This window comes from Apteryx mantelli, chromosome 2, assembly GCF_036417845.1.
Source record: "Apteryx mantelli isolate bAptMan1 chromosome 2, bAptMan1.hap1, whole genome shotgun sequence".
Classification (NCBI taxonomy): domain Eukaryota; kingdom Metazoa; phylum Chordata; class Aves; order Apterygiformes; family Apterygidae; genus Apteryx; species Apteryx mantelli.
The window spans coordinates 56,476,635-56,493,902 of NC_089979.1; the positions used below are offsets into that span (position 1 = coordinate 56,476,635).

Sequence of the window (17,268 nt, forward strand, 5' to 3'; positions counted from 1 at the left end):
ATAAAGTAAATCCTCAAAAAGAAGAAAATGCAAAACATAGGAAGAACCAAATTATTTCTTGCAGCTGTGATGTAAAAATTGTGTTCTTAGCTCTAAGTATGCCATATAATTGCCAGTCAAACACAAGAGTAAGTTAAATATGAAGCTTTCAGTATCCTGATGTGCCATCTAAATGTGATCATTACTATAAATATACCCCAAGCAAACATTTTACGTAAATGAACAATAGTTCTTTACAGTTGCTTGACACAGTTAAATTTAGGAGCTCCCCTTCCAGCTTTGCCTTTTGTTATTCCTTCTATACTTCTGTTCATCTTCAGTTTATTCCATCTTTTAAATTGTATGCCGTATATTCAGATTGTTTCTTTTCACCAGCAGCCTTTCTGGCCATGTGCTTGATAGCAGGCCGCAAACTGCTATGGTCATGTAATTTGGGGTTTAAACAGATATCATTGAACATTTCAATGAGAAAAAGACAACTGTTTACATTAAATTATAACAGAATGTTTGTTGAGCTTAAAATGTTAGCAAATTAATGACAATGTCATCCAAACTGTCCTAAAATTGCATGCAAGTTTAATACAACAAAGGTCTTTGTTGGATATTTTGATAATACTCTAAATGTGGACTTCAGAGGTGCTGGGAGACAGGGTACACAGAGGGAAGGATAAATATCCCAAAGTTTCTTAAGTTAGCTTTTTAGGTAAATCTTATTTGTGTAAATAATGTATTCTTAGCATCAGCATTATTATGTATTGTAAGAAAGCATTTTTGTATGTTAGTAAGGGATCTTTTTTTCCTATGTGGATAGTATGATTTGATATTTTTCATGTTAATAGCAATAACCTAATACTATAAAGCAGTTATCCTGGGAAGACTTAAAGTGCAAAAAATTTGGTGGGAATGGTAAGAAATTAAATGGAATATTGGTTTTCATGTGCAGTATCAGCTGCTGAAACAGTTTCAGCCCCTCATTTCTATTCCCGCTGCTCCTCTGCGATAGTACTAGTGTTGGTGAGCTGTAGCGTGAGTTAGATTAGGAGATTTGTTTGGGTTGCAATTTTTTCTTTTTTTAAAAAAAAACTGAAATAGATTTAACTCAGATCTTTCCCCTGATTCAAAAAATGCATGTCCATACAAGAACTTGCAATGTGGCAGTGTGAGAGCAAAGGCAGATTTTTTTGAACCAGTAATGGTTTATGTGAGACTGCAACCAGAGTAACTGATTAAAAAAAATAAATACAAGTTTAACCTTCTGTCAGTAATCACATGTTGGTAAAGCCATAAAACATGCAGTTCCTTACAGAAGATGAAGGTTATAGGAAATGCTTAAAAAGAAAAAGTGATTCTATTCAGCAGAATTTCTGTAGGAGATCAATTTTAAATAGGGGGTCTGTATGTTGTGCATCTCTTACTCAGTTTACCTCTGAGCTTGATACCATAGGACAGGATGGGTTCAATATGCAGCTAGGATCTTTTATTTATAATCATTTTCTTTATTTAATTTTTGTGGGGAAAATGGAGAATAAGTTGAACTGTAAGCTAAACTCTCTTATAAGAAGACAGCAGTATCATAGGTAGAGACTCTTCTGAATTTTCAAGGAAATCTTTTTGACAACTGTATTCCTACTGTGTTGGGGCTTTCTTGCATGTGTTCTTTTGGCATGTTAGATGAGAGCTGAGCTATTCCTATGGTTAATCTGGGGACAGAAGCAGAATGCTAAACCTGCTCCAGAAAATCTTTGGTCACCAAATAGATGTTAAGCTTGATCTTCTTCCCTGTGTTGCTGTGTTGCCTGGGTGGGGTTCCAGCGATCTGCAGCTCTTTCTGCTCACTGCCACCAGGAGGAAGAGATGAGCCTGTTCTCTTTCACCACCTTTTCTGCTTCTTCAGCATCTTGAGGGATTTTTCTCCAAAATAATTTCTGCTCAGGAATGCATCATCAGTATGGACTTCTGGCAACCATGTAGAAGCTCTAATAGTACCCCCAGTTTTCTAGATAGAACAATGAAATTTAAGTTGTCTCCATGCTTATGATCCTTCATTTCTGTGTAAATTGCTAACGAAGATGAATACTACAACAGTGGTGGCTACTAGATGTGTTTAGAGGGAGATCTGTTGGAAATTGTACTGAAGCCATTGTTATCTTACATAATAATCGAATAGCTGCTATTGCAAACAAAATTTTATTTTCTATTGATCTGGAGTGCTGAGAAACTCTGAATAAATTTACTTTTTAGCTTTTGATAAATTTACTTTTTTCTGTATATATTCAGGATGTTTATATTTCAGTATACTATATCACTGGCAAAAGTGATAACAGTAATTTTATTATCGAGAGTATACTTGCATCTAAAGAAAATCAGGCTACTGTAGAAGAGTCATGTGAGAGTTTCTCTGTAATCTGAGAGTAGTATATATTCCTAAACTTTGACTTATGTTACTGAGACAAATTAAAATAGTCTGGTTTTGTATTTGACTTGCTACTTCATGTCTTCTCATAAAGTCAAGAAATACCAGTTTCAGGAACACATGTTATTGCTAGTATTACATTACCAAAGAGCTAGAAATGCAGGAAGATTTGTGTTGCAACACTGAGTGTTGAGACATGTAACACAGGTGCTTTGTTTATTGATGGAATCAAACTCCAAACTTAGGTCCCCTGTATGTGACTCACAGAGAACATGCCAGTACTATACATGGTTTCTTATTTAAAAAAAAAAAAAAAAAAAGCCCTACTACGTTAGATATTGGGCTGTTAAAGCTAGGCAATAGGAAATGTTGAGGACAGATTGTTTTGGGCTCTGCTGAAGATTTAGCTTTTGCCTCAGGAACTGCATCTATGAACTCTGTCTTAAAACTCAGTGCCAGACCCGTCTCATTCTCACAAAGCATAACGGTAAAATATGCTCCTTTTTTTGCCCCGTAGTTGGTGCATCAGCAGTACTTTCCACATCAGAGTGAGGTGTGAATCCTTAGTTTATGCTTTGCAGGAGGTTTCCTTACCCATTTGCAATTTTAGGTTACAAAAAGAGTGAGCATGGTACAGCCAGTAAACTGGGAGGACAGAGACCTGGTTGCTGGTTGTTCTCGAGTCAAAGTTTGCATTTTTATATTAAAAATTCACTAGGGCAGGGGTAATGCTGAAATCTCTCTGTTCTTCCATGAAAGTGCATGTGTTTGGCAGTCTTAGGGAAGAGTCCAGGATGGGAAAGGTGAACTGGTCAAATGACTAATTATTTTATGACAATTCCATGTTTTCACACATTTCATGTATTTATTTGACTATTAAAAACTGCCTTCTACCAAGCAGACGAGGAAGCTTCAAAATATAGAGAGCTCCTTGGATTTGCTGAAATAATGCTGAGAAACTCTCCACCTCTTAGTATATTCCAGAACTGGAAGGACAGAAGACAATTTTTAATGAGCTTTGGTTCCTTTGACACAAGCTCTTTAACCTGTAAGAATTACAGCCTAGAATCTCATCCGTGAATGCTTTCTCTTACAATCCAAGTAATGACCTGATTTGCTACCACACAAAACTATTCACTAAGAAATGACACTTGACTGTTGGTGCACTGCTTCATTCACGCAGAGGCACTGACTGATTTCCAGTAATGAAAGAGTGTAAAAGGATCTGTATAATGGGGGCATCACGTTAAAGCAAGAGCTGGTTACCCACTGGGTTGGGGGACCTAGGCTGTGCAAATGATATATAAAATATCTTCTTTGCTGAACAGGTTTCAGGCTTGCTTTCCTTATAAGGAGTACTTTGTATGTAAAATCACAATTAATTGACTTGGAAGTTGTGTTGGTTTGTATGTTGGGTTTGCACTGCCTTTTTTTTTTTTTTTTTTTTTTTTTAATGCACCTTTAAAGATTTCCTTGTTCTTGCCTGAAGGATAGGCAGGGCTAGCTGCAGAGGTGTAATTAATAAAAATACTGGTGCATATGTTTTAGACAACACTTGGTATTTTGCAGCTGACATAGCATACTCTGACCATGGACTTGTTTCAAGCTCTCACCTAGGCTTTTTAAGACAAATACGCAACTTTATTGACAGGTATTGTGCTAGTGTTACTGGAATTGTCTTACTCCCCTAATGGAAAAGTAAGTTTCCTTGGGCTTTTTTCACCTTTTTGGCATTTTTATTTGAGGTTAAAACTTTATTAACTTCATGCTTATCTTAAAATTTGTAGTGTTTTGGAAAGGGATTGGGCAAATAAGGGACTGAAACGTAGTTTGTTCTTACTGGAATTTTGTTAGAGATGTGTGTATGTAGTAGATGATCCTTAACAGCAATTCTTATACTGTTGATTACAGGAACATAGAAGTTGCCAGACAGTTGTTTTTATTTTGCATTTCCTTGACTATTAAATGGGAAAATAGCCCATAAGATGGACATTGTCATAATGAGTAAGTATATGAAGTATTAAATGTTTAGATCATTCAGGAGATGTGTGACTTATTTTTGATATGAATATGCAACTTTGAATTAATCCTTGTCCACTTAACTCTGTAACAACTTAAGAGAACCTTCTGAAGACTCAGGCAGGCACTATGTTTTAATTCACATTACTTCTTCTCTCCCCCTTCTTTTTTTCTCCTAGTTACAAAATATACATAAACTAAATAAACTTACATCTGTCCTCCTCTTGCTTCTTCCTCCTTTGTCTAATAGCGGAAGGTTATGCTGCCTTTCAAGAAGACAGTTCTGGTGATGAAGCGGAAAGTCCTTCCAAGCTGAAGCGGTCCAAGGGGATACATGTCTTCAAGAAACCCAGCTTTTCCAAAAAAAAGGAAAAGGATTTTAAAATAAAAGAGAAACCCAAAGATGAAAAACATAAGGAAGACAAACATAAGGAAGACAAACATAAAGAGAAGAAGTCAAAAGACTTAACTGCAGCAGATGTTGTAAAACAGTGGAAAGAGAAGAAGAAAAAGAAAAAGCCAATTCAGGAGACAGAGATACCTCAAGTGGATGTTCCAAGTCACAGACCTGTGTTTGGCATTCCTCTGGCTGATGCAGTAGACAGGACCATGATGTATGATGGCATCCGCCTGCCAGCAGTTTTCCGTGAATGTATAGATTATGTAGAGAAGTATGGCATGAAATGTGAAGGCATCTACAGAGTTTCAGGTATTCTGAGCACACTGAGGTGCAGGTTTCTAAGATTTTTTTACTTATAATTTTCTTACTATTTTATCATTTTCAACACATACAGCCACATAAAGCTGTATTAATTTAATTACGTAAAAGATAATCAAGTAGCTAAAGTTAAGCAAATCCATGAGTCTGAAATTCCAGAGAAGTTGCTAATATAGTGGTACTTTTTAATGGCAATAAAAATATAATTATTTGGGCCTTTTGTGGTAGGACAGTAACTATGAATAAAATGTGCTGGTACGGCCAGCTTGTATCTTCTGCATTAGCTGTATGGTGCTGGTTGATGGGCAAAGCAAAGCTGAGAAATAACCATTTATTACTTAAGCTTCCCACCAAGCTGCTTTTTCCATCCACTTCCATTGTACAATTTTCTTCTTAAAAAAATCTTTGAGCAAATTAAATAATGAGCAGAAAATGCAAGCTTCAGTATTTAAGCCTAGCAACACCAGGATAATCAACCATGGTAGTTGTGTAACACCAGCTTACATAATACATTTGTGTATTTATAAAACATCAGTTTTAGTCATATTAAACAAAACAGTTGTTCTATTTGTGAACTTCACCTGTAATATAATTTTTCTAAGTACTTCTGTGTGTATGGTGAAGGGAGCAAGAACACGTGAGAAAAGGAATTTGAGGAAAAGCATTTGAAACCAGTTATTATCTAGCACTGTAAAACAGTACTTCAGACAATTTTGGAGGCTTCATTAAGGTCTCTTTTCACTGTTGATCTGCATGGTATTTGTTAGGGATGCATAAAAATGGTAACAGTTTAAGCAGTTTCTCAACCTTGCATATTGGAACATTCTGGTTGCACATTTTTTTTGAGCCATGCTTTAGGAATTTTGGTGGGGGAAGGTTTGTTTCCCACACCACATTTTTCATGTTTGTGCTTTCTAGGTGTTCTTCAGTGCAATAGCACCCTCTTGTGTGTACAAAATTGCTTAAATTGAGGGCTCAAAAAGACAATTGCATGGCTTAACAAGCTACTGAGCACCAGCAGGTGTGTGATGACTAACTTGTTTAGACTTCACTAAATACAGCTGAATGCATTTTACCTTGCATTTACCATGGGCTAAGAGTACAGCCAGTTTTGCTTTTCGTATGTGATCCAAGCTGTGGCAGTACATTAAGCGAGCGTAACTCAAGTGGGTATTTGAGCTTTAAGAAGAAAATTTTTCTGACTGTTGAACAATCACAATGTCAGTGAGTTATAAAAACACCTCACAGAAAATATTAGCTATGTTGAGTGATTATGTAAACATGCCTTTAGTTATACAGTGCCTCAAACGCCTCATTGAGGAAAGCCAGTTGGAAATCTGGAAAATAAAAGGTGTGTTTTATTTTTGACAAAGGAAGGTTGTTATATGTAGAACTTGTTGCACAATGTTCATGTTGATAAGAAAATATTTCCTTGCTCAGGTCAGGGCTGTATAATTGAACAACCTCAAAGAAATTGAATGCAGATACACAATTGATCTTTTATTTCCCTATCTGCCCTCACCCTGTTTTAGGTTCGTTGATGTAAGGGAATGCTGGCTCCAGCTCCGATTCAGAAGTGCAGTATTTTTGCCTCATAGTAGTAGCTAATGCTCTGAGAAGCAGTGATTGTGTAATTTTGAGTCATGACTTTGACTTTGTCATGTTTGGATAACCTTTAAAAGGTATTCCTCAGTTAGTTTGCCTTGTAAGGAGAGATGAAAGATGCATCTCGGACAGAAAGTTTAAATATAATTATTATAGATTTACAGTTCAAGATTTCTCTTAATTCTTCATCTACATATTTTAAGGAATAAAATCAAAAGTTGATGAGCTAAAAGCAGCCTATGATCGAGAAGAATCTCCCAACCTGGAAGAATACGAGCCCAATACAGTAGCCAGCTTGCTGAAACAGTATCTTCGAGAACTGCCTGAAAATTTGCTTACCAAAGAGCTAATGCCCCGCTTTGAAGATGCTTGTGGAAAGAGCACAGAAGCTGAGAAAGTTCAGGAGTGCCAGAGGTTGCTGAAAGAGTTGCCAGAGTGTAACCATCTCCTAATTTCTTGGCTGATTGTGCACATGGATCATGTTATTGCAAAAGAACTGGAAACAAAAATGAACATCCAGAATATTTCTATAGTGCTCAGCCCTACTGTCCAGGTATGTGCACCACACAGCAAGTGTTAGAGCAGAACTTCAGTCCAAGAAAGACTTGTATATAGGTATTCTCTTGCAGGCGTAAATCAGAAATTTGCTTATAAGATTAAGCTAAATTACAGCTTCTTTTTAACTCCTCGGGAGTTTAAAATGATATGGAAGTGGAAACGAGGCTTTCTGAATGTGAGCTGCCATAACATTTGTCTGGTATTTGGGTTTCAAATGCAGTTTAATTATGAAAGCATTACAAAGATTGCTGCCAGGGTGTTAATTCTGTTGTAAACAGCAGTTATTTAATAATGAACCCAGCTAATAATTGTTGCAGGTGCACAATATCCGTGTGTTTGTGATTTAGTGATAATTTAGTGAAGACTGTATTGTTGCCTGACTTCCATATCGAGCCAGTGAACCCTGGGCTGCAAACAGATCATCCTGGTGCAGACTTGGCCTAATGGAAACATAGCACTGGGTGTGGGTTTTCTTTCTAAAGCTCTGCTTTATAATTTATAATCTAGGTGAAAACCCAGTAGCAAAAGGGCTGGGTATTATTATTTTGCTGTGCCAGTCACTTTATAGCTAACAAAAGAAGCAACAGTTAATGTAAAACAATGCAGGCTCAATCATGTTTTGTTGTTTAAGTTGATTTTTAGCATGCAGGTGGTGCAGATGGTAAAATGTAGGTGGTGACAGTAACTCTTCTTTTAGGATATAGCATCAAAATAAATACTTGCTTCTGTCTCATGTTAAAACAAGGAATACAGTAGCAGCTTTTTTCAAACTATTTTTTTTTTTACTGTTTTAAATCATCTGAGAGAGAAGTGGTGGAAAATATTTAGTTTTTGGCAGGGAGAGAAGAAGGTAGCCAGCAACCAGGCAAAAGCTCAGTATGGCCAGTGTTCCTTCTTGCCTGTAGCTACCACTGACTACCTTTACATGAGTAAAAAGAAAGATCTAATACATTTCTATACCTATCAGTGATAGAAATAATTACAGTAGTGCAAGTCGCGTGAAAATTCTGAACTTAGCATGAAAATGCCTCAGAGATACAGACTTGGAAGGCAGCTTAGTGAATATATGGTGATTTATTTGAAATATCATTTTAAACCAAATTTCAGTCTCTTTGGAGAGATTGAAACATGACTACTACTCATAGATGTGCTTACTAAAGGCTGTTCCCTTTCTAGAGAAAGATAGGATCTTAGGCTGTGAACCATAATACTCAGAAAATTATGTAAATAAATCATTCTCTTAACCAGTATTTTGTCTGTCCTTTCTTTGCAGATCAGCAACCGTGTCCTATATGTATTTTTTACACACGTTCAAGAGTTCTTTGGGAATGTGACCCTAAAGCAAGTGACAAAACCTCTTCGCTGGTCAAATATGGCAACAATGCCAGCGCTTCCAGAAACACAAGAAAGCATTAAAGAAGAAATTAGACGACAGGTTGGTGATTACTTCAGTGTTTTTCTTTCTGTGCATCTTTGCCTTGTTTTTTTATATATTCAGTAGCAAATTTTCATAAGCTTTTTGCTTTTTTTTTTTTTTTTTAATAACATCGTGAGTAGTGGTATTCTTGCCCATTTCATGTGTGGAAAGATATTTTATGGTCTTATGAAGATGAATATAGCTACATCTTTTCTGGATTGCTTTGCTAAATACCCAGTATTTTTATGGTGAGGGGGAAGATAGGGAGAACATGTTTAAGAATGTGGTTTCTTTAATATCCCTCTTTAGCTAGTTCTAGATCATGTGCTGAGTTTAAGTTAATGCTTGTTTTTGGTTGAAAATAGAATTCCAGACCTGTTGCCATGACGTCAAAAAGGGTTTTGGTGTTTTGGGATTTTTGTTTTTTTTTTTTCAGTCTGCCCCTCTCTGATATGTTAAAGACACCATTTTACTTCTGTCTTAAAGTTGCCTTATCAGACTTTAGCACAGATACAGGATTTCTCTGTTGTTGTGAGAATCCTTTAATAATACAGCCCTGCTGTAGCACCTGCACGATGCTTCATTCTTAGCAGCCAGTGTAAGAGCAATCGCTTGGGCATCCCTGACAGCACAGACCAGCGGTGGGGTCCAAAAGGCATCCTTCTGGCTTCTCCCCAACCATCTAAGCAGAGAATTAGGGGGAGGGATCTGGCAAAATACATTTTGAAATAGGAACAAATCTCTGAAATTCAATTTAGAGCTAGGGAACTTGCTCAACAGAAATTACTTTTGTCCATGGGGAAAGATACTCCCTCTTAATCTACTGGGTAGGAGGAGAAGAAAATGCAAAAAAATCTCATCCAAAAATCAGTTCACTAATCAAGTTCACTGCACTAAGCTTGAATACAGTTTGCATTTTTTCTGTTTTGTTCTCCTTTATCTTAAAGATAAAGTAGAAGGTTTCTTGGTGAACTTGAAATAGTGTAATATTGGATAAACCTTTTCGCAAAATGCTTATTCTCTCATTATACAGTTTGAAGCATATGCTTTTAATAGTTCCTGCAGTTATTCATGAAACTTTATATATGCACTAAGAATTAACTTGAAAATGGAAATTTCATACTAACCTGATCAGCTGCTATAGTTCAATGACTTGCAACTTCAGAGAGCTGAAAAACAGCACAACAAAGCAGCTCTGTATATATTACCATTATGCAAATACAGTATCATTTAGGCTGTTACTTTGAGGGGTTTCAGTGGAAAGTGGAATTAGAACAGATTAATGTAATGTAAGAAAACAACCTGACACTTAGTATGATCCTAACCTAAGCAACCTAACACTAGCAGCTGGTAGCAGATGTACCTGCGAGAGGGCAGACATGCAGCAACACCTCCCGGTAAGCTGTCCCAGCCCACTGCAGCTTAGGTTTGCTTAGTTCAGTGGCAGCAGGTAGCATCTGTTTTCTGTGTTGTTTTTTAATTATCTATGATCACTTTGTGTTATTTTTCTTCTTCCCTTCTTCAGGTTTATCTAATCACTGTTTAAAATCATGCAACCATTTTTCAGTTACATCATCCTCTGACAGTGAATTTCACTGGTTAAAGACAAGGGAAGTAACAACGCATTGTGTGAAGCAGCATAATCTCCTAAATGCTTTAGTTTGACCCCAGGCTCTTCTGGTGCAAGAGGCAGTGCACAGTCCTACCAGTTTACCACCTTAATGCTGTATGCAGTTACTGTAAATAGTGCTGAGAGTCCTGGTGGGCAATGGAGGCAAAGGGGAGGGAAAACCAAATAAGCTGTAGAGGGAGTTCACTTCCGCTCTCTGCTTAGAATCGGAGAGAGATGACAGCGAGCGCAAAGATCGGGTCAAAATAAGGGAGGACGAGAAGAATGCAAAACTGCAGCATCTGCAGGGAGAGAGGATTTGGGGAGAGGGAGACCACATGATATGTCTGTTTTGTTCTGCAAGTAACTGTATAGGAGTAAATCTCAGGTATAAACCAAACTGGCAAAAACCAGCTAATACTGAGACTCTGAGATTCAGTTACATTTGAGAAGTAAACCTTAATGGTTTAGCTGGAAAGAATTTAAAGAGTAAAGCAGTTTTTTAGAAAAGAGAATAGACTTGGGATTCCTACCAGAGAAACTGATGATGTTAAGAGGGACTTAATGAAGCTACTTCTAGCAGTCTTACTGAGGGCTGTAATTTATGGGTTAGATCTTAAAATGGAATATAGGTGAAACATGCTAGTGGAGGAAGGTAACTTATGAAAAGATTCTGCTAGACTATCAGTGGAAGAAAAATTTAAATAAGGAAGACCAAATAATTTAGAACTTCTTAAGATATATCCCTGAACATCATCTTAGCAGTCCAGATACTTTTGACCACAAAAGATGATTCAATTACTTTTAAAGTCAGGAAAATTAACCAAGTATACAATCATTGCAGTGACCATGATCTCTCTGGCAATATTTCTAGGAATTCCTACTAAACTGTTTACACCGAGACTTGCAGGCAGGGATAAAAGACTTATCCAAAGAAGAGAGACTCTGGGAGGTGCAAAGAATTTTAACAGCTCTTAAAAGGAAACTAAGAGAAGCTAAGAGACAGGTGGGTAACTTTCTATTTACTGACCAAACATCTAAATCACAGATGAAACTTAAGTAGGGATATTTTTAACTACAGCAATTCTTCCCAAAATTTTATGACCATAGGTTATTCACTGTTTATCCCTGTTTCTTTTGGAGCATCATTCAGCCTTATTGTTTAATCTTATAATTGAAAATACCATAAAGGTGAGATGGTTCTACAACCACAGATTGAGGACTGTTTTTCCAATGTTCATAGTTTTTAATGAGTATTTTGTGTGTTACAGTTTGGATTTAGAAAGGACAGGTGCTGCTGTGGAATTTTATTATCACTTCCTGGCTGTGGATTCAAGTTTTCATTCTGCTCTGTGAATTTTAGCTTGCAAACACTAAAGAAAAACATAAAGAATACTTTCTAGAGTCAATTTTGCATAATTTCTGGTATTATTTTAAGTAACTCTCCAGTTACAGAGCTGTGAAAGAATGGAAATGCATGTTTAGGGGAAAATAGGAAAGAGCTCTATGTCAACTGTAAATGCTTCAATTTTGCTGTTCCATTTATTTCCAAGGTACACATATATATAGTAAAGATTGCTTTGAATGCTTTTGTGGGTTCAGTAGGAAAAGGGTCATTTGATCTAGTGGACCTTTTTTGGAATGTAAGTTTAGTCTCCTATACTCAGAGTGGTGTTCTTTAGGTGGAGCAGGTAACCTCCAGCTACGGATGTGCATATTCTTACTATTCATACAACCTGGAAACAAATAGATGAGCGCTCCCTATTTTGTGACAGTGCAAAGTGCAGTTAGATCAAACCACCTTTTAAATCTCTTTACTGCAGATTTTGTCATCTTAACTTAAGAGTGTCTGAGGAGCACTCACATTTTCTGTTTATCTGGCTCTCCTTAGGGATAGCAAGATCGAGACTCCAGCTGTTTGCAAAACAAAATGTAAGATTAGAAGCTTAGCTGGACAGAGCGTATATTTGTTACATGCTTAAAACAATGTGTTTTGGAATAACAAAATGAATAACTGCAAGACTCAAAAGTGAACAGACTTCAACTGTATTTTTTAAACTGTCATATATCTGAGAAAGGTGGGCAAGCAATGAATATAGCATTCCAGCATTCTGTTTTGCAAGCTTTGAAATTAAAAACAGACCTGCCTGTAAACTTTCAAGATAATTGAGACAGTGATTCTAAATTTGAAAAGATAATACATTCCACAGATCTTTTTTTTACAGTAAATTAAAGTGACCGGGAAGGCTGGCCTTTTAAAAGTTGTCCTCTTTCTCTGGCAGGAGTGTGAAACAAAGATTGCACAGGAAATTGCTAGCCTTTCAAAGGAGGATGTCTCCAAAGAAGAAATGAATGAGAATGAAGAAGTTATAAATATTCTGCTTGCACAGGTAGATGGCAACCATTTATCTGTCTGCTGGTATTTTCTTGTTTCATATATTTCAGAATTGTTAAACACACTTCTGTTCTTTCCAATACAGTGAAAAATTTAAAGCTTCTAGGGTTCTCTCTCTGTCCATAAAAATCAAGGCTTTGTTTTAATGGTCGATAAAGTAGGGAAGGAATGGCTGACTGCAGGAATGAACCCAAAGCTTGGTAGACTGTTAACAGCAGAAAGCAGACACTATGCAACAAAAATACAGACCCCTTCCTGTTAACATATTTAGAAGGTACTTCCAAATCTAACCAGCTATTTTCCGGCAGATCAGAGGAAGTAAGACAGCTATTTTGGCTTTTCTGCTTTCCTTCGCTTCCATCAGTAGCTTTGATCTTCTCTCCACAGCAATCTTCCCCTCATATTCCTCTTGAAAGACATATTTCAGAATTCAGTTTTTCTAGCTGTTTTTCTAGTTATCCAGAGCTTTCCCTATGATTTAAGGAAGTAGGCAGCCAAACATGCCAGAATTTGGTGGGTCATCTCCACAACTATTCAGTAAAATGATTGTCTGAGGATTCAGAAAAGACATTGTTGGTTTTGAAGTTACATTTGCTTTGAGGTTTTGATGAATCGGAGTTTAAGGAAGGCACGCCAGTCACTTCTACTGAAAGTATTTTGGAGAGCCACATTATCTCATCACTTCTCAGGGCACAGCATTACAGAGTAATCCCTGTAGTATGTTCCTTGTGGGCCATAAAGTCAAGGCTTTTTTTAGGTGAACTAATTGATCGTTGCAGGAGAATGAGATTTTAACAGAACAAGAGGAACTGCTGGCCATGGAGCAGTTTCTGCGGAGACAGATTGCCTCTGAGAAAGAAGAAATAGATCGCCTTCGAGCAGAAATAGCTGAAATACAAAGGTAAAAGGGAGCCTGCTTACATCAGATCCCCAACCAGGCGAGCAATCTTTGATTAAAAATACATATATATTCTTCTGAAACAATACTCTAAACTACACTTTAAAGATCACCCTGTGAACACTAGCGTATTTGAAAGCCTGTTCCTTTTATTGAATTCTCAGTAACTTTGCACCTTTGAGGCTATTTTTTTTAATATAACTACAGAAATATGGTCTAAAGGAAAGTAGACTCTGTGTACCAAAATCAAAAAAATCCCCATAGCATATCATTGATTTATTAAATTAAGCTTTTAAAGCAAATTCTGATTTTTGTTTTAAAACTGTTGGAGATTATTCAGTGGACATAAGTTAACTGTTTTACTCTGCTACAATTCTGGCAAACGTGAGGAGGTGTCTAAATGGGTTGTCATTGCTCTTTCAGTCGCCAGCAGCATGGTCGAAGTGAAACTGAGGAATATTCTTCTGAGAGTGAAAGTGAGAGTGAAGATGAGGAGGAGCTGCAGGTCATCTTGGAAGATTTGCAGAGGCAGAATGAGGAACTGGAGGTAAAATTTGAATCCTAGCATTAACTGGTACTCTCCCTTATTGCTTACTTGATTTAGTCTGTTCAGAGGTGTTGCATGTGTGCAGACTGATTGTTTTACTCCTATTTTGCCTTGCCATGAAAGCCTGTATTTTGTACAGGGCTCTGAGGAACTGGTTTCAGAAGCAGTTGACCAGGGTAGGGGGGGAACAAAGGTGTGGGTTAGGATGTGCATCACATGTTCTCCTTTTAGAATAAACCCAATTATTTGTACGACTGCAGTTCTTCACATACTTTGGTACTGGCACGCTCTCTAAACACCTTGCAGTTCTGTGATTCAACAAGGGAAACCTGATGGGGTCTGTTCTCACTGGGCTTGAGCCATGAGTCTCAACTGTGCAAAGAGCTGCTGTAAAGGACCAATAGCGCTGTCTTTCCATTGTGCTGTTGTTATTAGTTCAGCTTCTGAAGGAGATTTATTACTCATAGTCATAACCATTCTCTCCATATGGTGAATTAGAAAAAGATGCAAGTTCTGGTGGATATACTGGGTCCTTGAACCAGACTGACAAAAATACCAAAGCAGAGTTGATTCTTATATGAAGAGTTTGAGTGCTTAGATCTCATTTGAATATAATAAACTGTGCTTTGGCATTTACTGACAAGTCTTGTTCTCTTCTGGTGAGAAAGCGGAGGCACAGAAAGGTGAAAAGCCTTAACCAGAAATTCTAATTTCTGTTCTTAGCCACAGACTCCAAGTCACTAAAACACAGGGCTAGTGGACAGTACAGCAAGGACTGGACATATGCAGAAAAAGTCTGTGTCTAAGGCAGAAGAACATGGTGCCTTCTTGTTACCAAACCTCCCTAACCTTGCTTCCTAAATGAAATGAGAGGAGCTTTTTGTTAAATAAAATTCCTAATTCACAGGAATTCCACAGAGTTAGTTAGATGAAGCAAGTTCAGCAGTAATTTTTAAATGCAAAGTTTCAACAAAGTCAGTGCTGGATACCTACACAAGGAGGGCAAGAGTATTCATTTTTACATCTGCTTTTTTGATGGCTACAGCTCTAAAGTCTCTGATCACTAAAAACCTTCTATTCCAGCTAAGAGCGTGGATTTTGTTTTTCATGCATTCTGTTTTTAAATCACTGTTGTGAGTAGGTGCACATTTCCTTTTGGGTTAGCAGCAGAGCTTTATTATTGTGCAATGCTTAATGGTCCCCTAGCTACAGGAATTATTTTTAAGAAGGAGCACTGACATTTGTTTTCCTTGCTTAAAAGATAAAGAACAATCACCTGAACCAAGCGATTCATGAGGAGCGAGAGGCCATCATTGAACTGAGAGTACAGCTTCGATTGTTGCAGCGAGCTAAATCAGAGCAGCAGGTGCAGGAAGAGGAAGAGCCGGAAAAACGCGGGGGTGTTTCTCAGCAGCAAAGAGACAGTGTCCTAGAGACAAAAGCAGCCAAAGAGCAGCCAAAAGCAAGCAAGGAGCAGCAAGTCAAGCCATCACCAAGTAAAGACAGGAAGGAAACTCCGATTTGATCAGGCTCCGTGGGTATTCATAAAACCAACTAACTGAACTGTGCAAATTACTGTAACTTTATTCAAACTGCACAAATTATTGCTGGCTGTGTACATTATGTAAAGAAACTTTTAAACCCTGGAGACTTTGTCTCTAATACTGGTGGCTTCTACTCATCAGACTCAGGTGAGTTTGGAGAGGCCAAAAGAGTTTTCCAGCTAGTATCAATTATTTCAAGACTGGTTTCCTTCAGGTGATTAAAATAATTCAGTAACAGTTTTATTTTAAACCAAAACCATTATTTGCATTCATTGGAGCAGAATTGGAAGATCTCATTTTCAGTAAATAAACAAAAACCCACCCAAACTTACTAATTATTTGCCTTGTGAATCTATTCATTCTCATTCACATTATTTCTGCTTACTTAGTCACTTCTTGCTTGTGCCTTTGATACCTTTCTGATGCAGATTATATACAAGGGAGCTTTAAATTTATTTTGGTTTGGCTAAAATGTTGGGAGACGGCAGGCTATCGTGTTTACCTAACAAATGCCCTCAATTTCATTTTTGTTCTAAGATGTACTGAATAAATGTAAAACTTGACAGATGTTATTTATGTCTCTGTATGATGGAAATGTTCATCAGGAGCTCTTAATGTCTTTTAGCAATGTAGTTAACCCATTTGTTCATTTATAAAACAACCATCATCATACCTGTATAAGATATGCTGTGTTCATACTGCTACCATACAGCCAACAGCCTTTTCTTAATCCATTTTAAATGCTTCAGTCCCTCTGAGCAAGCCACTGACTGATGTTTTAGTCAGTAATGGGGATGGGTTATGTTGCTTAAGATAGCTCTGCCTGACCAAGCAATATACTATTTCCATCTACAGAAATGCAAGCCATTTGTGCTTTCCAAATAAATCTGAAGAATGATGCCAACTGGAGGTAGTGGGGGTTCAGCAATAGACTTTTTTTGTTTTGTTAAAAAAAAAAAGGGGGGGGAGAGATTTCTTACTTACTTTTTGGTTTGGCTATTTTACTGCTTCTAGCAATCAAAAGCCTCCATCCAAGCTGGCATTTAAGGGCCATTTAATGTTTCAAGTACACTCATGAGACTTGTACTGTCTATATATCAATTGACTTTGACTCCACAGAGTGCATATAGGCCATCTTATTTTTTAATCTGGATATTTATTTTTCAGCACCTGTTGGATGTGGTTGTATTCCTTATCTATCTATTGCACTGTTGTGAATCATTGGCCATGATTTGATTTTGTACAAATAATGCTTTGATATGTTATAGAAAACAGCATAGTATTTTTTTAAAATTTGGAAAAAAGTTTATAAAGACAGAAAATGTGATCAGATGACAAATGTAAAGCATTCTCCCATGCCTTCATTACAAACATTTTATATTTGCTGGCAATATTTAAACTTCTTTTGTTTAATTCACACTAATTCCTATCAAATTGTCATGGATTTTTCTAATGTTCTTCAAACAAATCTCTTACTATTGGTTAACTTCTTTTATTTTGTTAGGATTGTATTTATCAAGCAAATAAATTCAACAGCCATTTGAA

At 37.0% G+C, this 17,268-nt stretch overlaps 1 protein-coding gene across 3 annotated transcripts in view; it reads left to right on the forward strand.

Annotated features, from left to right (window-relative positions):
• The window catches only part of RALBP1 (ralA binding protein 1), a 39,387-nt gene extending 22,119 nt beyond the window's left edge, over positions 1-17,268 (forward strand). The window contains exons 3-10 of one of the 3 annotated variants that reach the window (XM_067290700.1): positions 4,683-5,141; positions 6,959-7,308; positions 8,587-8,748; positions 11,214-11,345; positions 12,622-12,729; positions 13,514-13,635; positions 14,056-14,179; positions 15,441-17,268. In XM_067290700.1, the coding sequence (XP_067146801.1) occupies positions 4,683-5,141; positions 6,959-7,308; positions 8,587-8,748; positions 11,214-11,345; positions 12,622-12,729; positions 13,514-13,635; positions 14,056-14,179; positions 15,441-15,704 (1,721 nt within the window). In that variant the 3' untranslated portion in view covers positions 15,705-17,268. Of the gene's footprint in view, positions 1-4,682; positions 5,142-6,958; positions 7,309-8,586; positions 8,749-11,213; positions 11,346-12,621; positions 12,730-13,513; positions 13,673-14,055; positions 14,180-15,440 lie in introns of those variants that run through there. The other 2 variants (XM_067290703.1, XM_067290701.1) reach the window with 2 other exon arrangements.